This window comes from Malus sylvestris, chromosome 5 (assembly GCF_916048215.2).
Source record: "Malus sylvestris chromosome 5, drMalSylv7.2, whole genome shotgun sequence".
Taxonomy (NCBI): domain Eukaryota; kingdom Viridiplantae; phylum Streptophyta; class Magnoliopsida; order Rosales; family Rosaceae; genus Malus; species Malus sylvestris.
This window is the reverse complement of record NC_062264.1, coordinates 40,460,920-40,482,275: the sequence shown is the minus strand read 5'-3', so window position 1 is coordinate 40,482,275 and position 21,356 is coordinate 40,460,920. Positions and strand designations below refer to the sequence as shown.

At 37.3% G+C, this 21,356-nt stretch overlaps 5 protein-coding genes across 5 annotated transcripts; 4 read left to right on the top strand and 1 right to left on the bottom strand.

The window, feature by feature from the left end:
• The first annotated feature begins 1,225 nt into the window (after positions 1–1,225).
• LOC126624446 (glutaredoxin-C9-like) lies at positions 1,226–2,047 on the top strand. The gene has a single exon (XM_050293508.1). It carries the CDS (start codon positions 1,395–1,397, stop codon positions 1,815–1,817), a length of 423 nt encoding a protein of 140 aa, XP_050149465.1. The 5' UTR covers positions 1,226–1,394; the 3' UTR covers positions 1,818–2,047.
• Positions 2,048–4,574: 2,527 nt separating this feature from the next.
• LOC126623609 (endoplasmic reticulum oxidoreductin-1-like) lies at positions 4,575–8,888 on the top strand. Its single transcript, XM_050292555.1, has 10 exons — positions 4,575–4,935; positions 5,251–5,382; positions 5,511–5,766; positions 5,923–6,033; positions 6,615–6,733; positions 7,011–7,115; positions 7,273–7,475; positions 7,665–7,788; positions 8,368–8,597; positions 8,688–8,888. The coding sequence occupies exons 1-10, from the start codon at positions 4,789–4,791 to the stop codon at positions 8,689–8,691; spliced, it is 1,431 nt and encodes a 476-aa protein (XP_050148512.1). The 5' UTR covers positions 4,575–4,788; the 3' UTR covers positions 8,692–8,888.
• Positions 8,889–9,157: 269 nt separating this feature from the next.
• On the bottom strand, positions 9,158–11,573 carry LOC126623610 (uncharacterized). The gene is made up of 3 exons (XM_050292556.1): positions 11,169–11,573; positions 10,368–10,480; positions 9,158–9,544 (listed from the first exon to the last, which is right to left on the bottom strand). Exons 1-3 carry the CDS (start codon positions 11,293–11,295, stop codon positions 9,458–9,460), a joined length of 327 nt encoding a protein of 108 aa, XP_050148513.1. The 5' UTR covers positions 11,296–11,573; the 3' UTR covers positions 9,158–9,457.
• Positions 11,574–12,144: 571 nt separating this feature from the next.
• LOC126624439 (uncharacterized) lies at positions 12,145–14,279 on the top strand. Its single transcript, XM_050293501.1, has 3 exons — positions 12,145–12,874; positions 13,407–13,704; positions 13,986–14,279. Exons 1-3 carry the CDS (start codon positions 12,218–12,220, stop codon positions 14,045–14,047), a joined length of 1,017 nt encoding a protein of 338 aa, XP_050149458.1. The 5' UTR covers positions 12,145–12,217; the 3' UTR covers positions 14,048–14,279.
• Positions 14,280–15,336: 1,057 nt separating this feature from the next.
• LOC126624052 (putative ALA-interacting subunit 2) lies at positions 15,337–20,363 on the top strand. The gene is made up of 10 exons (XM_050293047.1): positions 15,337–15,619; positions 15,795–16,098; positions 16,585–16,646; positions 16,736–16,810; positions 16,918–17,034; positions 17,830–17,900; positions 18,656–18,953; positions 19,174–19,463; positions 19,704–19,772; positions 20,036–20,363. Exons 2-9 carry the CDS (start codon positions 16,023–16,025, stop codon positions 19,711–19,713), a joined length of 999 nt encoding a protein of 332 aa, XP_050149004.1. The 5' UTR covers positions 15,337–15,619; positions 15,795–16,022; the 3' UTR covers positions 19,714–19,772; positions 20,036–20,363.
• The last annotated feature ends 993 nt before the right edge of the window (positions 20,364–21,356 follow it).

The following is a 21,356-nucleotide window of genomic DNA, read 5'->3' as shown; positions in this document are numbered from 1 at the left end:
AATCGAAGGACGTAGTTAGCTCATTAATTATTTGACCTGCACGCCACGTAAGCTTGGTAGTTTTTAGGGCCAACAGTGAGTCACGTCCTTCTGTTTTTCTCTTTTCTGAAACTAATAGCTTGAATCATTTAGAGCACGAAAAGGAATTTATATTACCCACATATTTTTTGCGAGTATGACTTCGGAGAGAGAAATTAATTAAAAAAAAAAGGTACAAACCTTTTATGTCATTAATCTTGTCCTGCAACACATCCTGTTTTGATGCTTATTATTATTATAGATTTCCTTAACTCAAAATATGTTGAAATTTTATCATGTTGCATTGCATTCTAAAATGGATTCTTAACACTGAATGTTTTTTATGTTTTTAGTACAAGAAACTAAGCTGCTGGAACTTCTGCAGCATAATCAATTTGTGTTATAATTTTGGTAGACCTACTAACTCCTAAATTTGTGAAATTTTAACATGTTATACATTGCCATGTGAACTTCAAATCTGAAAAATTTCATGAGTATTGACTGAAAACTTAATGTTTGGTAAATTTTAATCTCGGGCCTATAATGCGGAATTTTTGCAGTATATTCCATTTGGAATTTATTTTTGGCTCACTTGTAAAATTTCCAAAATTATGAAATTTTAGGAAGTAATAGATTTATATGTCTACTCTATATTTGAAAATTTTCACGATAATCTAATAAGAATTAAATTTCAATAAAATTGCAAACTAAAGTAGTAGTGCTGAAACTTCAGACTTCAAATAACTAGTTATGTTCGAGAAATATCTTTTTTCAGGGTAATGCTAGTAAGACTACATTTAGAAATAAAATTTACAAACTAAATAATGTGTCACCAATTAGAATGAGCACGTTTATCAACGTTAAATAATAAATCAATTATCAATTTTTATGTTTTTTAATTCTAAAATTAGTCTACAAATAATTAGTCTTTATAACATTACCTTTTGTTTCGATATGTTTTTATTAGTTTGACTGACGCGTGTACGGTTCATGAGATTATGCATGGCATGTAAACCCTTATAAAACCCCACCATTTACCCATTAGTTTCAATCCCTCTCTCTCTATTGGTTGGATCAAGAGCCCTGCACGTTAAAGAAGGTATGCCCTGCAGCTGGTAGCCTGATACATAGAGATCATCATTTAGCAACTGAACAAAGTGTGCTTATCCGTAAGCCGCCTTATATTACTTTCTCCCATTTCCAAGGTATATACAAGACAGCTTCTAGTACTTTCTCGTCGTTTTGTTCAACTTCCACCACATTTTTCAAAATTTCTTCCGTTCCTCTGTTTTCCTTGCTTCTTCTCAGGCCCCCCCCCCCCTTTTTTTTTATTATCTTTTTTCCTTCTCTCTCAAGGAAAAATCATACCAGAGAAAATGCAGGTTGCCAAGAAACCATCAGGGATTTCAATGGACCCAACCAACATGGCTGCTGAGTCGGCAGCCGGGAAGATGCTAGCCGAGACCATGAGCCCGCCCATCGCTTACGAGATGGTGAGGCAGCTAGGGGCATGCAACACGGTGGTGGTGTTCAGCATGAGCGGCTGCTGCATGTGCACCGTGGCCAAGCGCCTCCTCTTTGGCCTCGGCGTCGGCCCTACCATCATCGAGCTGGACGAGCATGTCGCCGGACCGGACATCCAGGCCGTCCTCTACGAGCTTGCAGTGGACGGGCAGCAGCCCATCCCGGCCGTGTTTGTCGGTGGGAAGTTCTTGGGAGGCGTGGAAACTCTAATGGCGTGGCACATCAACGGAACCCTAGTCCCCCTCCTCAAGGACTCCGGCGCTCTCTGGCTCTGATCAAGTCATTATCATTATTACTATCATCACTATCATCTCAGTTTCGCACGTATTACCTCATAATTATAAGTACTTATCAGGTTTAATATATGAATTAATGTCTTAATATTTCTCGAGCTAGGGTTATTAAGTTTGTCCATGTCTTTCTTTCTAGCTAGCCCTATAGGTTTTATATGTATTACGTACTTTATGAGGTGGTTGTGCAGACTGTGTTGCTAGCTAAAATCTAAGCTGCTAGTTCATATCAATATCTGACAATGAATTAATATTGCAACCATATAATATATATATATATATATATATATATTTTTTTTTTTTTTTCGTTACAATATTTCTTTATTTCGATAATTTCTTGTTATTATGCGATTTGGCAGTGATTTTTACATTTCCGTTCTCTGTTTCTACACATTTGCGGTTGATTTCTCCTTTGGTATATTCAATCCAAAAGCTAAGAAAAATCAATTTCCTCTGCAACGGGTGCTGCATGAATTTGTTTTATTTATGTTAAATTTATGAGAGAATTTTTATAAAATCTGGAAAAATATGCAGATGGTAAGTGAAATGGGTGGTGCCTGAAAACTATATTCTGGTACCGGCGAAAATATGGAATAAATTCAAAGGGTAAAACGTCACTCATGACCCTGCAGAACTGAGTACTGAGGACATGCATATGCCATGCGAATACTGGCACTTCTCCAGGCTTACCAATTTTACTAACGGTTCTATTGAGTATTGACCACCTAAGCTGATTTTCTTTTTCATTTCTTTCTTTTTTCCATATAAATAAATTATAGGTTGATATTTCTTTTCAATTTTTGTGCTGGTGAAGTAAAAAAGTACTATTTAATTACGGTGAAGTTGTTCCAACTCTGAAAAGAGTAGACAAAATGAGTAAGAGAGAGAAAGAAAGTGGCTGTCGGGCTGAAGGGGCAGTTTGTACGGCTGAGATTTGCCCCAGACAGAAGAATAAATGATTACAACAATACGATCAGAGATCATCAGAGAGTGAGAGTTTTTTTAATTATAAATATATATCTTTATATTCTCCTCTAATTATTTTATTAACTGTAATTTTCCCAGAAAATTTTAGTGAATTTTCCCTGGAAAGGAAAGGAATATCAGAAGATATGAAATTTGACCATGATCTTTGCTGTTTCGAGAAATGAAGTACGTGTGACCCTTGAAGAATCCCCAACATTTTTGTTTCCCTGACCAGCTGACCCCCTCCTTCATATGATTCATTGACCATTTTCAAACTGATCGATCTTGTTTTTATCTGACTCTTTGACTAGCAAATATATATATATATGTATGTATGTATGTATGTATATATTTTTTTTGGGTTTGCATTTCTTTTGCTGCATGCAACGTTTCCATTTCTTTTATTGAAACCGATATGTAGTGAGAAGTTAAAAGTTGGGTAAACAATATCCAAAGACATTTTGTTGGATTTATATTGTGGTTTTCTTAAGTGCTTTTGTTATAAACACTTTTATTAGAAGCACGTCAAATTTTATGTGATATCCAAAACTGAAAAGTGCTTCTGACTTCTTTATAATGTTAGAAGGACGTTTAGGTATATGACAGTGCTTTTGGCATTGTACAAGCATTTCCGAATGAAGTATGTGTCGTGTTTGTGCACAAAACAAGTAATGACAAATAACCATATGAGTCTAAACACAAAATTACTCAATGTGGATTAAAATAGCAATGTCGATATTGTTTAATTTCAAACAGGAAAATTGGCTTTAAACAATATACATTAAACTTTTCCGTAATTCTATTTATACACACAAAACAAACACTATTATTAATGCACTATTCAATATAATTAAACCCTACTATTATATAAGAAAACTCACCTATATTAGAGATTGTGCCAACAATGATGTTGGAATTTTGCGTGTCGAACTATCATTACTCTAAATTTTCAAACTCTAAAACTTAAACTCATAACATCTTAGCTGTGGGGCGAGGACTAAAGTATCCAAGGTGGGATGGGTAGCAAATCAACTCATTGGGTTGTTAATGTGTACACGTTAAGACCCATTTAGTTCGATTTCACCTTACACCATTATATCCATTATCAATCTCACATCTGTATTATGGTGATATCAAATTAAATGGGTCTTAACATGTATCCATTAACAACCCAATAGGTTAATTTTCCACCTCTTGATAAGCTCCTAAAAGGGTCTACGAATCATTTCACCCTCATCGTCCCTTTCTTCTAGGGATTATGCTAGCAATTTTCTCATTTGTACTTTCTTCTTCTACCTTCTCATTTCTTTTTGCAATCGTGCAATGTTTGTCTAGTGATCAAAGCAATCTATTTTCTAGGCCACCCTTAAAAGTCAGCTTTACAAAAATTGCCATAATTTCAATTCTAATGTGCAACTAAAATTATAACTTGTCTATATACATAAAAAAAAAAATAGATGATTCGTATCATCTTGAAACATTGCATATAAGTTAGTGATATTCCTCTCCCCTAAATCAACGAAGAAAATCAAAATAAGAAAGAGCCCATTGCACATTCAAATTTGGGCTTTAAAACCAGCTCAGCCATATAGATTGAAACACACCAACCAAGCCCAATATTACCTGACTCGGCCCAGCCCAAAATTCTCACCTCATTCCGTATTCCCGCTGGCGCTGATTTTGTCGGACTTTTCCCAACTGTCCACGGTCGGCCGTTGATTTGTCGGACTTTTCCCAACTGCCCACGGTCCGCCGTTGATTTTCTCTGCAGTGTCCTCCTCGCCCATCGTTACGACGCCTAATCAAATCAAATTAATTCTTCCCAATTAAAACTAAACCCGCTTTTTTCCACGTCCTTATAAATACATTTCCTTCCCAGCTAAACAGAGATCACAAAACCGAAAACCCAGAATTTTCCTCCTCATTTTCTCCGGAACCAAACAGGGTTTTATATAGATTTGTAGGTCTTCGTACACAATTTGTTGCATTAATGGTCGGGGCAAAGGGAAAACCGAGGCGATGGCTTTGGGTCGTCGGTGCGTTGATCGCGGTCTTCGTTGCCGTTGCATTGACTTCCAGAAGTGCTCCGAAGATATCGTTCTTCGGCCGCTCTAACAAGGCTTGTAATTGTTCTCAGGTATGGATTCTTGCATGTTCTGTTTGGTTGCCGAGAAAGTAGAGGGAAAATTTCATGAGAAAGATGAAAACTTGATGGCCTGTTTGTTTTCGGTTGTGAAAGTTTGGAGCTTTAAATTTCGGGTCATTGTCTGTAAGATGGCACATTGTTGAATTTGGTTTATTATTCAGATGAATGATGAATGATTTGTTGTTTGAATTATGTGAAATTGGACTTCATGTTGGTAAAAGTGTAAATTTTATCTTCTTGGTTGTTACAAGTTGGGATTTTGATTGTTCTTCTGCTTGATTTTTACCCCTCTCATGATCTGTGTAGGAAACGCACAAGTATAGTGGGATAGTGGAGGATTGTTGTTGTGATTACGAAACCGTAGACCATCTTAACAAGGAAGTTCTGCATCCATCACTCCAAGAGCTCGTCAAAACTCCGTTCTTTCGATATTTCAAGGTTAGATGATTTCTATAAATTGGCTAGATTTGCATGTTTGTTAAGAAATAATACTCATTTTGAACTTTGCTGCTGTTTACCATTTGTGTATCTGAATTTTGTGGAGCATGGTTGATAATGTGTGCTAGGTTAAGTTATGGTGTGACTGCCCTTTCTGGCCTGATGATGGTATGTGCCGTCTGCGGGACTGCAGTGTATGTGAATGCCCAGATAGTGAGTTCCCCGAGTCGTTCAAGAAGCCCTATCATGGCCTTCCTGTGGATGATCTTATTTGCCAAGAGGGAAAGCCTGAAGCAGCTGTTGACCGTACACTAGATAATAAAGCTTTCAGAGGATGGACAGAAATAGATAATCCCTGGACAAATGACGATGAGACAGACAATGGTTTGTATCCTTGCTTTTCTTTCTTTCTCAACTTAGCTGTTTCATATATGTTAGCTTATGTTTGCAGTTGAATGCCATTCCTGCCAATTGTATATTCTGCTTAAATTTTAATATTTTATTGAGTTTACATGATTGATTGCATATTTACGTTTGCAGCTGAGATGACATATGTAAATCTTCAACTGAATCCTGAACGATATACCGGCTACACTGGTCCATCTGCTAGAAGGATATGGGATGCTGTCTACGCAGAGAACTGTCCTAAATGTAAGACCTATTTTTCTCTTTTTTTACCCTAATGAATGTACCTAAAACGTTCTTGTCTTTAGTTTCCAGACATGTAACTTTGTTGACAAAATGCTTCTTAAAAATGCTTTACTTTTACAAGTTGAACTAGAGCTCTTAATGAGCCCTTTTGTTAGACTATTGTGGGCACTGTAATCTCATAACTTGGGTTAGCCGGGATCTTTCGATATCATTGTGCCCATTTCCGCTTTTACTCCATTCTATTTTGGTGCCTATTTATTAACAGATTTTACCTTCTGTTAACCTTAATTGTGTTTTGAATTGGACCTTAGGACTTTTGGGGCAGAATCATTAACCAAGTTTTGGGTTTCAATATTCCCATTCAAAATGTTTTGCATGTGTTTTTTAGTTGACTTGTATGCTTATTTTCAAAATTACAAGTTAGCAGTTCCTTTGCGGATATTTCAGTTTATGCACTTGCCTTTAATGTTTGGGACAGTTACACTGCATGTTTCATTGTGTTTAAGAGATGACGTGAGTATTTAGTAGTCGTTATTATTTAAGAATAAGAATTTTGTTTTAATTTTCAACTTCATCTCCAGATCCATCTGAAGAGTTATGCACTGAAGAAAGAATTCTGTACAAGTTGATATCTGGCCTTCATTCCTCCATTTCAGTCCACATAGCTTCTGATTATCTCCTTGATGAAACTACACAGACGGTACAAGTTCTGATTCATAATTTTCTTTAAAACTTACATTTGATAAGGCAACAAACAGTTTCCATGGTTCCTGAAACATTTCAAACTGTATCCAACCCCCAGCCCTGCTGTTCGAAATTTAGTGCTAACCATACTTTAATATAAAAAATGGCAATCTTGGCTGTTTCATTAATAGATGCGCCGTAAAGGCAACTTTTATCTTTCACTCTACTTATCATTTTGTGGTTCTACTTAAAGATCTTACTTCTTTTTCTTCTTTCTAAATTTTGTGTTTCAGTGGGGTCAAAATCTCTCATTGTTGTATGATCGGGTGTTAAGATACCCAGACCGTGTCAGAAACTTGTACTTCACGTATCTCTTCGTTCTCCGAGCAGTGACAAAGGTGGGTATAAGCTAGAATCCTTTTGAAAGCATTATGCTATTCTTATTGTCAGGGATACTGAAGCATACTGAGTCTGCTGAGAATGGTTTCTTGTTCATTTTTGAAAGCATTGTTTGCCTTTGAGATAATAATATCAATCTTTTTCAAATGCATTCAGGCTGCAGATTACTTGGAACATGCAGAATATGACACTGGAAATCCTACTGAGGACCTGAAGACACAATCCTTGGTGAGACAGCTACTCTATAATCCCAATCTACAAGCTGCATGCCCTGTCCCATTTGACGAAGCTAAGCTGTGGAAAGGCCAACGTGGACCTGAACTAAAGCAGAAAATACAAAAAGAGTTCAGAAACATTAGGTATTCTAGGTTTTTTTTTGTTGGACTTGGTGTCTTATATATGTGGTTAATCATACTGAGGATGGCACGAATTTTTAACTGGCATCCACAATGTAGTATCTAAAGTTTTCCTCTTTTCTTTTTTTGGGTTTGGTTGTTCAGAAACATATCATTTATGTGACTAATTTAAATGTTTGTGTTGTATTGTAGTGCATTGATGGATTGTGTTGGATGTGAAAAATGTCGACTTTGGGGGAAGCTTCAGGTCCTTGGTTTAGGCACCGCACTTAAAATCCTCTTCTCTGTTGACGGTCAACAAAATACTGTTCAGATTGTAAGTATCTCTTTAAAAGCTAACTTTATATGGCACTCGCTTGAAGAAACATGTTTCCTGCTATGGTATTTAGTCCGGTCTCAAAAGTTTGCTGATGGAACCCTTTTGTGCCTTGAGTGTTTTGCCTTTGATTTAGAGGCATGCACAGAAGATAATCACAGCTAAGTTAGTTGGGAAGATTTTGAATAATGAATAGTTATCGCATATGGTAGAAGGTTAAGGTTCTAGCTGTGAAACTATACTGAATTGGATTTTTCCCATATAGTTTATCTAATCGACCCTAATTGTGCAACTCTCGGTAAGCCATGTCAACACCATATCCTACTTTGTTAAAAATGACATGGCACGTACAAATTTCCCATCAGTAGTGATTCTTGTAGGAATGGACCTACATCTGCCAAAGTGTTCGCGTCAGTTTAAAATGACAGTACAGTTTTGCTTAATTCCTTTTTGCCAATTGATGCAGCACATACGTGTCACTCGTCATTTGTGATTACATCATTTGTAGGTGTTGTTGTTGAGCACTGATAGTCTGATATACTTTCTGTATCGACTGAACTGTATTGTATTGTTCTTCAGCTGCACTTGCAAAGAAATGAAGTGATTGCCCTGATGAACCTACTCAATCGGCTCTCAGAATCTGTCAAGTTTGTTAATGAAATGGCATCGTCAACTGAAATGCTCGCAGAAGGGCAGATTTCTTCACCCACTGCCCCAAATTGCCCCTTGCAAAGGATGTGGGCGTCAATGTTTACTACACCAGCCCCAAGTTGCCCATTGCAAAGGATGTGGGCATCGTTAAAACCTAGGTAGGCAAATTGAGGTTATGGCTAATCTCTCTTCCTGTTCTAGCTCTTCGATTCTTGCTGTTGCTAAGCAGATTACCTATGTTTTCGCAGGTAAGGAGAACTAACTGGCGAGACCGTAAAGCAGAACGAAATCTTCAAAATAGTTTAAGAAACTGCAGAGAAATGTAAAAGTACTATATTAGATACAGATGTGTCCCCTTCTATGAAGGGATACAGACGTGTACAAACTCAAAACAATGCGAAAAATCTGAGCTTTTGAAATTCGATTACCATAGCATTTTCTTCATGTCATCATGGGGTTTGCTGAAGGTCTCTAGTAAAACTCGGTGGCCAAGGACTTCTGTTATTGGGGAATGAATTTCCTTTCTTGTGAGGTTAATGCCATTGTTATATGTACCGGTCTAGTGAGGGCATGTTTGGAACTTTATCTGGAAAGGCCAAAAGTGCTTTCTGACAACCAAAAGCACTTCCAAGTGGATGAGTGCTTCCTACCGAATCAGTCCCAAACATGCCCATTGTTTCCTTTTGTTTCATCTGCATCAACATTATACTACTATTGGTGCACTCAAATAAGATACATTCTGACAAATAGCATTCATTTGATCCACAAGTGAAGCAAAACCTACATACAACTAGGCAAGGGACGCTCCCTTGCGATAACCAATTTTTACAAACTGCTGCTTCTGCAACCGTAATGAACCAAAATAACAGGGCACTTTTCGTGCATCGTTCGAAATTTACATACATCATAAGAGATGATAAATGCTTGTATCTTGTGTTGCGCCTAAACAATCCGAAAGTCAGGAACTACACTCCAAGCGAATTTTCTGTGCATATTCGAGAGTAAGCTGCTAACAACATCAGTGTCTAGCTGGTTTCTTTAGACGCTTGGGGGGCCGCATTATCTCCTTCTTCAGATCCTCTGGGGGTTTCAGGTCAATAAATGGCTGCAACCATATTCAAAAGACAAATTCATCATTCTATAAAACTTAAAACCAGCAATGCACAGTGAAATTCCGTAATCCTGACATATAACAATAAAACTTTTCAATTGACAATAAACTAAATTGGGAGGCATTTAAACATATTTTCCAACTGAACTATTTCATATGACCATCCAGTCTGTAATTCTCAAACCAATAACCCTTCGGATTCTGGACCTTGAATATATAGGTCATTCCTTCTCACATTGTTTAAAAACGATGAGCACGAAGGTTAATGAGATGTAAGCAATTTTTTCAAGGCATAAAAACTTAACTGCTTATCAATCGTATGAGAAAACCGTCGAGCCATAGAATGGGAAAAGTATTCACCCGAGACCTACCCAACTCTAATCTACTACACTTTATAGCATCATTGCATAGCCAAGAGTCATTACCACATTAGTCAACAACTTCAACTGAAAGATCTTAACTCTAACTCGGTATTCAAGAGATGTAAATACAGGAGACCAGAATGGGAAGGCATCACAGGAATGCTAAAGCAAACCAACCCCAGTTTTATCAGAATACTCAGGGAGCAAGGGTACATCTCCCCGCCATCCATTTTGACTTTATTAGTAGGACAAGGCTGGGACAGAAAAACCGGCCGTGCCTAGCTTTGTTGCCATTCCTAGAAACACCGTTTAACTGGAATATACAGATCACTTGATGAGGAGTTAACCATACCCATAATTAACACATTCCGTAATGTGTGAACATGTGTTTATCAAATGAGTAACAATATATCAAACCGAAAATTAGAAATAAATAAGAGGGCATCATATATTACCTCATCTGATTTCCTTTGAAGTTCCAAAATTTCTTGACAGTATGCAAGGCACTCCGCATGGTATGCAGCAGCTAACTCTTTTATCAAGGCCTTTCTTTTAATGATGCCAATCACTTCAAAAAAACAATATGACAAAGGTTAGATCCCTGGAAAAGGTTCACTACATGTCAGTTTCCACAAGGAACAAACAACAATCCCGATTCTTTAACAGTATATAGCAAGAAAAACACACATCATATCTAAAGTTTCCACGGGAGCGATACCGCTTGAATTGGGGGAATGAAATTGCAACATGTGATTGGACATATGACAAATTACTGCATTAGCTATTGAACTATCGATTGTGTGTTCCGTACTTCATATCTAAACCATCTCAGAGAGCATGCGAAAGACTCCAGAACTCTCACCCACAAATTCAAGTGAAATATGAAAGAAGAAGAAAACATGGGTTCATCTTTGTTTCCTACTTCCTACAGAGAAATACATTACTATTAACACAGATGTAGTTACACAAAAAATTGCAATCACTGACCCAATGTTTCAAGAAAATTGAACAAAAACTTGAGGGTTAATTTAAAATTTGACAGATTTACATGCTCTTAAGCCTCAGATATTTACTATGTCATGATTTCCCAATCAAAAAGTCAAGTAATTGAATCCCATTATACAACCTGCAAACCTTAAACTCAACTTGGATTATGAAATTCCGCATCTTTCAATAAACCCAGATGGAAAAATTCAAATCCAAAAAAAAACCCAGTAGAGAGAGAGAGAGGGTGAGAGAGAGAGAGAGGGAGTTACTTCGACTGGGATCGAAAGGGGGAGGAGGAGGGCTGGTTTGGGTGGAGGGTTCCTGAGAGGTCGCGTCGGAAGAAGGTGGAGGAGCTTCTTCTCCTTCTTGCTGCTGTTCTTCTTCTTCTTGACCCATTGGGGGTTCTTTTCTTTCAATCGGAATTCCCAGAATCCTCTGTGGGCAGATCGCTAATCAGCGACAGCAACGGGGTTATTTGAATAGCTCGGAATTACCCAGGATGTTTATGATTATGTTTAAATATAATTACAACGCAGGTAAACAACTAGGTTAGGTATAACTATAAGCCGACAACATTGTACGGCGAAGGTTCTACCCTGCTACAACCACAGCGGACCTTTCTTCTACATCTCTTCTCCTTCTGTGTTGCGGCAAATTATTTGTGTTCTATTTTTGGTCGGAAATTATGTGTTTTTTCATGTTGGAAAAATTATTTGGGTGTAAAATAAACCATGCTTGGAAGGACATTTAAAATGACTGAACGTATGTCATTTTTAAAAAGAATTTAGAGTTTAAAAAGTACGTTTTAAGAAAGAAGCATTAATTTTGTGATTTTTACATGAAGCACATAAAGTATTTTTTCAAAGTTTAATTATATTTTCACTACGAATTGGTTTCAAAACATCTCCAAACGAATCCTAAATTATAGCCCTTTTGGAACTGTTTTGTTTTGTAAATGATTGAGAGCATTTTTAGTAAAATATGTTTTTGAAATCAAATTTTAATAAAAATCCAAGTAAATCTTGGTACTTTCGAGAAGTACCTCAAATGCGTTTGAAATAAAAAAATATTTTCTCTAAAATGATTTTAATCATTTTAAAACGAGCATTTAGTGTAAACTTATCATCTACGAAATTTAAAAAAAACACGAATTTTGAGAAAAAAACGATAAAATGAAAAAAAAAAAATAATAATTCAAAGTGGTTTTATGGTCATTTAAAATATTGTACTTCCATGTAAAACCCTTCTCCTTTACCTTAAAACCCTCGCAGACAAAGATCAAACAAAATCAGCAGGACCGCCGTCGCCAATTTCCACCATGAGCCTAATCGCGGGTTCCTACGAGAAGTTCATATGGGGCTTCAAGCTCAGACCCCTAAACCCTAGCTCCGATTCCCAATCCCTAACCCTAACCCCTCTCTTCTCCTACCCCTCCCACCTCTCCTCAATCACCACCGTCGCCACCGCCGGCTCAGCCGCTGCCTCCGGCGGCACCGATGACACCATTCACCTCTACGACATGTCCTCCGCCACCTCCCTCGGTTCCCTCCACGACCACTCCGCCACCGTCACCTCCCTCTCCTTCTTCACCCCTCCCCACCTCTCCTTCCCCCTCAACCTCATCTCCGCCGACGCCGACGGGTCCCTCTGCATCTACGAGGCCGACCCTTTCGTCCTCCTCAAGAGCCTCAAGCCGCACCGGAAGGCCATCAACGACGTGTCGTTGCACCCGTCCGGGAAGCTGGCGCTGACGGTGGGGAAAGACGAGTGCTTGGCGATGATTAATTTGGTGAGGGGGAAGAGGAGTTTCTATTGCAGAGTGGGGAAAGAGGCAAGCTTGGTGAGCTATGATTTCTCTGGAGAGAAGTTCTATATGGCTATGGAGGAGAAGGTGATGGTTCATGAGGCTGAAGATGCTAAGTTGCTTTGCGAATTCGAGAATTCGAAGCGAGTTCTTTGTGTTGAGCCCGGGGAGGTTAGTTTCTTTAGCATTTGGTATTTGGTTTTCGGGTTAAATCTGTCTCCTTTATGCAATTTATGATCTGCACATTGATAATGTGAGTGATTAGTCTTTATGTTATCTGTGTGTAAGAATCCCAAAATATGGATCAAAGTACTTACTCTAGAATCGCTTTTATTAGAACCACAACACATATTTTGTTAAAGATCAAAGTACTTCTGCAAAAGCGCTTCTTAAAGAAGCACATTGTGCTTCTTTAAGGACTTTCAGTTATTTCTTCAAAACAATGCGATAAGTGCTTTTGGTTATCTGGAAGTGCTTGTAGCCCTTCCGAATGCATTTCCCAATAGGCCCTTACTTATTCATACATTGTCTGCAATTTTCCTTTGAGTAAGTGTATTGCTACATTTGCAGTTCTTCGTTTTACTAAGATCTTTTTTACTATTCAGCTCGCAGTCTTGCTTGTTTTCATGCTAAAGCAGTTTGTTAAAGAAGTTGCTACATTTTAAAGAAGCTTGCCCAAATATTACATTTTGATTTTTGACAGAATGGAGTTTTATTTACTGGTGGTGAAGATCGGAGTATTACAGCGTGGGACACAAACAGTGGGAAGGTTGCATATCGCATTGAGGATGCACATTCTACCCGTGTGAAGGGAATTGTTACGCTTACAAGCAAAGCAGGTGCTGTAGCCAATGAGGATCCCTATCTTGTGGCATCTGCCTCGTCAGATGGGGTTATACGTGTTTGGGATGTTCGCATGGCTGTTAATGAGAAGACAAATCCATTGGCCGAGGCTAATACAAAATCAAGGCTTACTTGTCTGGCTGGATCATCTCTTAAATGTAAGATTTCTGCTTGGGTAGCTTGAATTTTTCTTAATTGTTGGATTTCACGTATAAGTGAACTATTAGTAGTATTGTTCTGGAGTTTTCTTTTCTCCGTACAGTTGGTTTGCTTGTGCGGTGTGAAATGTGGCTCACTGTAGTACCGTAGTACCTATCTTGATTTCCCATTTTCTGATGCAATGTGAATACGTGATTATGTTTATGGATGTAGAATTGTTCTGTAATTCTTGTTTCCAGTGGCCCTTTCTCTTATTATTCTCTCGTTCCTTCTTGTACAGCTTTCAAACGGCCACAGGTTGGAAAAAACGTTCAAGAAGAGAAGCATGATGCAGAAACATAAGGTGTATAAGTTATAACTAAATCAAAATAGCTTCCTATGTGTGTGCCTGTGTGGTTCTTGGCATTGCTGAGAAACCGGAAATGGATATTTGTTACCCAAAGTGGCCGTGCTTGATCCAGCATATCAATTTTGTCTTGGAACTTGTTTGTATCAATGTTTAAGTATTTAATCATGAACTTCTGTGTATCGTCGTGTTCTTTTCAATTTTCTAGTAAAGATATTCCTGTGTAAATCTGAGTTTTGAGTAAAACTGTATGGAAGTAAAACCAAAACTTGAAATGTGTTAAGAAAATGTAAGTGAAGGCCAAATGTTCCTCCAAATCCAACTAACAGAATTGGAGTTTATGACAGAGTTGGCTCGGAAGTATTGAACAGATGAAAGGGAGCTCGATTCTAGTAATCGTGTCGTGAAGAATCAAACTTGGACCGGTGACAGAATTGAAGACCTGTCCGGAAAGACCGAGGAGGCCGAGGTTTGCGTAGCAGCCGAGCAGCTTGGAAGAGAGTGTTGGGTTCTGGTGCTGGCTGTGAAGGACGAACCTGGCGTGGAGTTGCCTGAGCTTTCTTGGTTCAGTGCAGAGGCCAGGTTTATGGGATAGTGAAGGAATTTGAGGAGGAGAGGGTTGTGGAGAACGTGTCTTGACCGTTGGGAGTGAAGCATGTTAGGCAGAAGGGAGACCAACGGGCATAATCTTGGTGTGATGAGTTCATGTAAAAAGTTGGGTCCTAAAGAAGGATTATCGGCTAAATTTTTTGAAGTATCTCATGCTCCGTAACATTAAAGAAAATCGTAATTGTTTAATGGAAGCATAAAAACTCATAAAGAAAAACATTTATCAGATATATTGCCGACTATTTCAACTGCACCACCTTAACTCATATCTTTTATGAAGTAAGTCTGTCATAATTAAGTATTAAAATTGCAATTCATGTGAGTTGTGATCGTTATAATTTCGCAATTCAAATGAGTTGTGATAACTAGAGACATTCCACTAATAACTAAATAAGAATACTATCAAAAGATAATCTTAGTGGCATTCGATGATACACTCATAAAAACGGATGCACAATCTGTTTTAACCAACTGACCAAACTTTTAATAAAAAATTTAAGTTAAGCTGCACAATTAGTCGATCATAATTAATTATGAAACCATCACACTTATACAGGCGAGAAAAAAAATTTAAACTCGAATGCATAGCAAACACGACTATTTTAACCAATGTTCTGCCTCAAGTCTGCCTGCACAATAGGTTTTTTTATTTTTTTTATTTTTTATTTTTTATGAAGAGAGAATAGAATAATACACCATTCAACTATTTGAGCGTTGAAACTTGAAACAGAGAGAAGGAGGAGTGGTAAACAGAAGTTTCCGATATTTGGGAAGTTGCTGCCCTCGAAAGCTAAGAATTTATGTAATTTGACAACAACAAAGACATATTAGATCGGAAGATTTGAAAGATTTGAGCTTTGTCTCAGCGCCAAGTCATCTCTTCCTTCTTCCCTCCTCCTTCTTTCAATTCCCACTAAACCCCCAATCCAATCGCCCATATCTTCACCCAATCTTCACAGGTATTTCCAGATCTCACTGCTCTTTCAGTTTCATCTACATTTTAATTGAATTAAATTTTGTTTAAATTTTGTTTTTTGATTGAACCCATTGGGTGTTTGGTTGCTGAGAAATGTAGGAAAAAGAAAGAACGTAAATTGATGCATTTTTTTATATTTTATTTTCTGGGTTTTGTAGGAAACAGGGAAAACTAGAACCCTTAAACCGATTGAGCTTGATTCCGCTATTTCGAGTTTTCGATTAGTTAGCTACCCATTTTGCTTTGGTTAGTGTGGTGGGCAACTCAGTTTGCTTAATTTGGGATATACATACAAACTGGGGAACTGAGACTGGTTCTGAAGTTTGAACATAGGGCTGGTTAAAGATAGTGCATTGTTGGGGTTGTATTGTTGAAGATTGAACTTGATGGAAGTGGATGGAAGTGCCTCAACAGTTTCTAGGGGTGCTCAATCAATTCCACGGCAAACCAGGCGACAGAAGGGTATGTTTTTCGGAACTTTCCCATTTCTAATCGTGGCTCGGTCACCTTAGATGTGCTCTGAAACTTCATTCAGGTTCTTTCTATGCGATTCTTTATCACACATTGTTGTAGAAATTAGAGTTATTGAGGATTACAATCTAAGAATATTCCATCAAGTTCCATGCAAAAAAGCTGCATAACTGTGCTTTTAGATGTTTTTATAGTAAATCATCTAATTTTTGGTCACCTGAGTAGCTGAGTTGTATATCAAATTACGTTTCAAACTTCAGAGTTTCGAAGCATGATCATTAAAGTAGTTGTCATGGCTTTGGAAAATGACGTACTGGAACAATTGTGCAATGATAATAGCATGGAGGCATACAGTCCACCATGTATTAATGTGTTTTTAGCAAGAATCTGATTTGAAAAAAGAGAAGATCTTGTACTTCGTCTATTTTTGTTAAAAAATAATCGTTATGTTTATGTTTTGTTTTTTTCTTTTTGTAGCTTTTTATCAATTTCAACAGCAGAGTCTACCGGCTTGTAAACCCGTCCTCACACCAGCATGGGTGAGTTATTGATTATCATAAGCAACTTTTATGTAGTAAGCACTTCACTAGATATGTTGACTCTGTGGCATTAACTATCTTTTCTGCAGGTGATTACCACATTTTTATTGATCGGGGCCATTTTCATACCTGCGGGGCTTATTACTCTTAACGTCTCCCAGAATGTAAAATCTCGTCTCTGTTGCTCTTTCGTTCTTGTTTTCAGTTGCACCCATATTTGGTTTGGAGCATAAATTTGTGGATAGTTATTTGTTTGATATCTGATGCATAGGTTGTGGAAATTGTGGACCAATATGATGCGGAATGTGTACCAGAGGCATTCAAGAGTAACAAGGTGGCATATATCAAAGATAACTTAATTCCTAAAAACTGTTCTCGGTACTTGAAGGTAATTCATTTTTTGATTTTGAATAGACCGTTAGCTATTACATTCCTTGCAACTTGTTGATTGGATTTATTGTCTGCTTCTTTAAGGCTGTCACAGAATACGAAACTGCATATTGTCAGTTATATAGATAACAGGTATCATCATTAATCATTTAATTATATATAGCTTAAGCGGTTAGGGTTGTGTTAGAGGCAAGACCGTAGCATCACATTATGTAGAGTAGTAGAACCGTAAAGGAGGAGCTGGTAAGTTGAGAATTGCAAATTCTATTGCTTACTACCCAGTGACTGTGCCAACTTTTATTTCCAATGCTTATTATCCAATATCCCATGATGTAAGAACTGATACATTTCTTGCATGCTGATTCATTATTCAAGTTGCTTTCACAGACAGTGGTTTAATCTTAAAATGACTTTTCCATTAGTCTTTAAACTTTGAATCCAAGAAATTTGGTGATCTATGACTCAAAATTATTGATCGGAGTGGAAAGTATTGTGCTATGAACAGTTGTGTTGACTTTGAATTCTTCTATAACTATGGTTAGGTTCAGATCCATTCCTTTCCAAATATTTTCCTTAATTTAGATGCTTTGCTCCAGTAGTTTGTGTGGTTTCCAAGAAACCAAAAAATTTACGTAGAGTGCTTTGAGGTATTCACAACTTTGTTTAGTTACTTTTTGTCTGAATCTTTTCATGTATGATGTATTGGGTTGAATTTTTTCGTTTGTTTTATTCAACCATGTTGTTTTTCATGTTACTTTTGATTCTAAATTTACTTATGTATCTCTCTTTGAAGGTTTACAAGGACATGAAAGCTCCAATTTATATCTACTACCAGCTTGATAACTACTATCAAAACCACCGACGGTGAGACTTCTTTCGTTTATTCCAGCATAGCAATGAGTCTGTCACTTATTTTGATTTACCTTTGTTCCTACCTTTTTAATTTCCTTTGAATGTTTATTTATTCCAGCATTCTGAAATGTATTTGGTTTCTATGTCTCCAACAACTGTCTATTCTTCATGATAAGCTATTAGTGCTTTGAATTCTCAAACAAGTACGGTGGGATAATATGTAGCAGATCTGGGCTTCAGACTTTAGTCATATCTTTGTTCCGTGGGTCTCTTTGCCTCTGTTTTTTCTGTCACGAGAAATCTTTTTGGAAGATGCATCACAGTGGGGAAAATTAATTTTGGATACACTCCTAAAAACTATTGTAATAGACATTATAGAATTTTCAAAATTTACTGGTCTATGTGGGGGCTTAATGTTATAGGTAATTCAAAGAATGAATAATTTGCTAATCCAGGGAAAATTATTTGGATAATTTATTATTCAATATCCGGCTATTTGGTTGTGATGAGTATGTCACTGGAAAACTTGGAGAAGTCAAGTTTCTTTGTTGTCTGATTTTGGAAATAACAGTTTATGCCTGAAGATTCTTTCTCTTTTGTTTTTTCTATCTACTTTTCGTTTATCATGAAAAGTCTGTTAAATCATATTTTACTGAGTACTGTTCCCTTTTATGTTAATTTTTATGGCAAGTTAACTTTTATGTTACTGGTTTTGATATCAGCCGTATTGTTTTACAGTTTTACTCATCTGATTCTCATTTTTTCAGGTATGTCAAAAGTAGAAGTGATCAGCAGCTTTTACATGGATTGGGGCACAATGACACAAGCTCCTGTCAACCTGAGGAGTCCAACAAGGATCTTCCCATTGTTCCTTGTGGCTTGATAGCATGGAGTTTGTTTAATGATACATATACTTTTATTCGCGGAAGATCAGAATTAAAAGTCAACAGGAAGGACATAGCTTGGAAGAGCGACCGTGATCACAAATTTGGGAAGCATGTATATCCCTTTAATTTCCAGAACGGGACCTTGATTGGTGGTGCAAAGCTAGATCCAAAAATTCCTGTAAGTATTACAACTGCACAACAATCTATTAATATTGCTCTCCATGCTCCTATACCCTGGAATATGATGCCGCCATTTTATAGTTCGTAGACATGGCTTGTAAAAAGGATACCCGTTATATATTCTCTCCACTTCTGTAATTTCTTTGAGTAAAACTGAGCTCTTACAATATCTCTGGATTTCTCATAAACTGTTGGTAAATGTTGCTGTATTGAATTAGCTAAGCGATCAAGAAGACCTTATTGTATGGATGCGGACAGCTGCGCTCCCCAGTTTCCGGAAGCTGTACGGTAGAATTGAAGAGGATTTGGATGCAGATGATGTTCTAGTAGTGAATCTAACGAACAACTACAATACTTACAGTTTTGGTGGAAAAAAGAAGCTTATCCTTTCAACATCAAGTTGGTTAGGAGGAAAGAATGACTTCCTTGGACTTGCCTACACTTTTGTTGGTTCAACTTCCATATTCATTTCTGTTGTCTTCTTGTTGCTGCATGTGAAATATCCAAGGTAGATATGATATATATCGTGCATGACTTCTCCATCTTGTGCATATTATTGTTGCTACATCTAACGTGTAGAGATGCCATATGTTTGACTAGTGGAGCTAACGAAATTACTATATCATGAGAAGAATACTGCTCGTCTTTTTACTGAGAGTTATCTGTCAGTTTATATTTTTGCCGGATTACCTCCAAATATTAGTGAATTTCATTCTTGGATTTCACTGATAACTGCTTTGTTCTGCAGAACTCTTTAATCTCCATAATTGGGTTGCCTTCTCAACTTTACACTGCCACCGGTTGTCATACTCATTCGGTTAGTCCTTCATTCGTATTTGTTTCTCGTCCCTTTATTCTTTCTTCGTATTAACATCTTTTATGCCTTTATACAGTTATACTGCATGTACTTGTGCATTACTTCATCTTTTGTTGACTTATTATGTTTGTTATTAGTCATTGAACGATTATATTCAAAAATTTAAGTTCATATACTTTATACGTAAAGATCATTTATACCCCGATATGCTAAATTGCTAATTTTCATATCTGTTTCGTTGTTTGGTTTGTTTATCTTTGCAGGCCCTCTGCTATGGAAAGAACTTATCTCTCTTGGAACAAGAAAACCATTTCCAGCAGAAGAGGTGATGATACTTTTTGAATAGTTTGAATCAAGTGGAAGTAATGTAACCTCAACACACACACACGAATTATTGAAATCTCAAGCGATTAGTGTACTAGGAAAAATAGAAAGGGGAACTATTTTTCTTCTTCTTCTTCTGTGAAATGTAAGAAAAACAGCGTGTGAGCTAGTTACGTGTTGTACATGCACCGTCATTTTTCTCTGTATCCTTGTACTATATGGTGAAAATTTATTTCGGGTGAAATGCAGGAGACCATTGGCTAAAAACCATCATGCAAATTTAGTTTTTAGACATGTTCAAACATGGATTTGCTTGCATTATATTGGTTGGTTTACATTTCCAAAACCTTTCCTTCCTTTCCCTATTTTTGGAACCCTAATCATTTGAGCCCTATATAATCCATGTCACTCTATCCCATTGATTCCCAATTGAGAAACACAAAATATTGAAGATCATTTCCCCACACCATTGGTTTGCTAGTTCCTTCAAAACCTTTCTTCAATCCTCCTCCGAAACTGATTAAACCCTTCACCCGAAAAGAAGACGAAGAAGAAGAAGAAGGAACTAGCAAGTGATCTTCAAAAGCAATCTTTATATAAAGACTGCTTTTGAGAGAGATAAAATGAAGAAGGGGTTCAAGAGCATGCAGAACTGGGGAGAGGTTGCACCGGCGGCCATTTCGGTATCCCACCGCAGAAAATCTTCCAGCTTTACAAAACTAGAGCCCATAATCGAAGAGGGGTCGGAAGGGAGCTTCGAAATTGGGCACAAGGGGGTGTTCTTCAATGCTCTTCCTTTGCTCCTCTCTGGGTTTATGTACATCTTCTTGTTCCAGGAATTTGTGGTTTGACATATATATATATATATATATATGGTGCATGAAAGCATATATGTGGAAAGTAGAAGATATGAGATCTCTAGAGCAAATTCATGCATGTCATGTGTTAGGAAGAAATATTCCATTTACTTCAAACAAACAATATGTTGCAATGTGAGGCATGGATCTGTTTTTAGCCAATTTTTTTTGTATTAGTGCCATTAATTAATATAAGAAATTGGCTTCCCACAAGGTACCATATTTCCTCTCTCTCTCTCTCTCTCTCTCAATTAACCTTCAAATATTCTGATCATAAATGGATCGGATAACTTAATAGATTCTAGGAGGAAATGAAATTTTTTTTCGTCCGAGGGAGGATAAAAGTACTCATTAAAGAAATTCCGATCCCTAGAAAATGGTAAATATATTTTTAATTTCATCA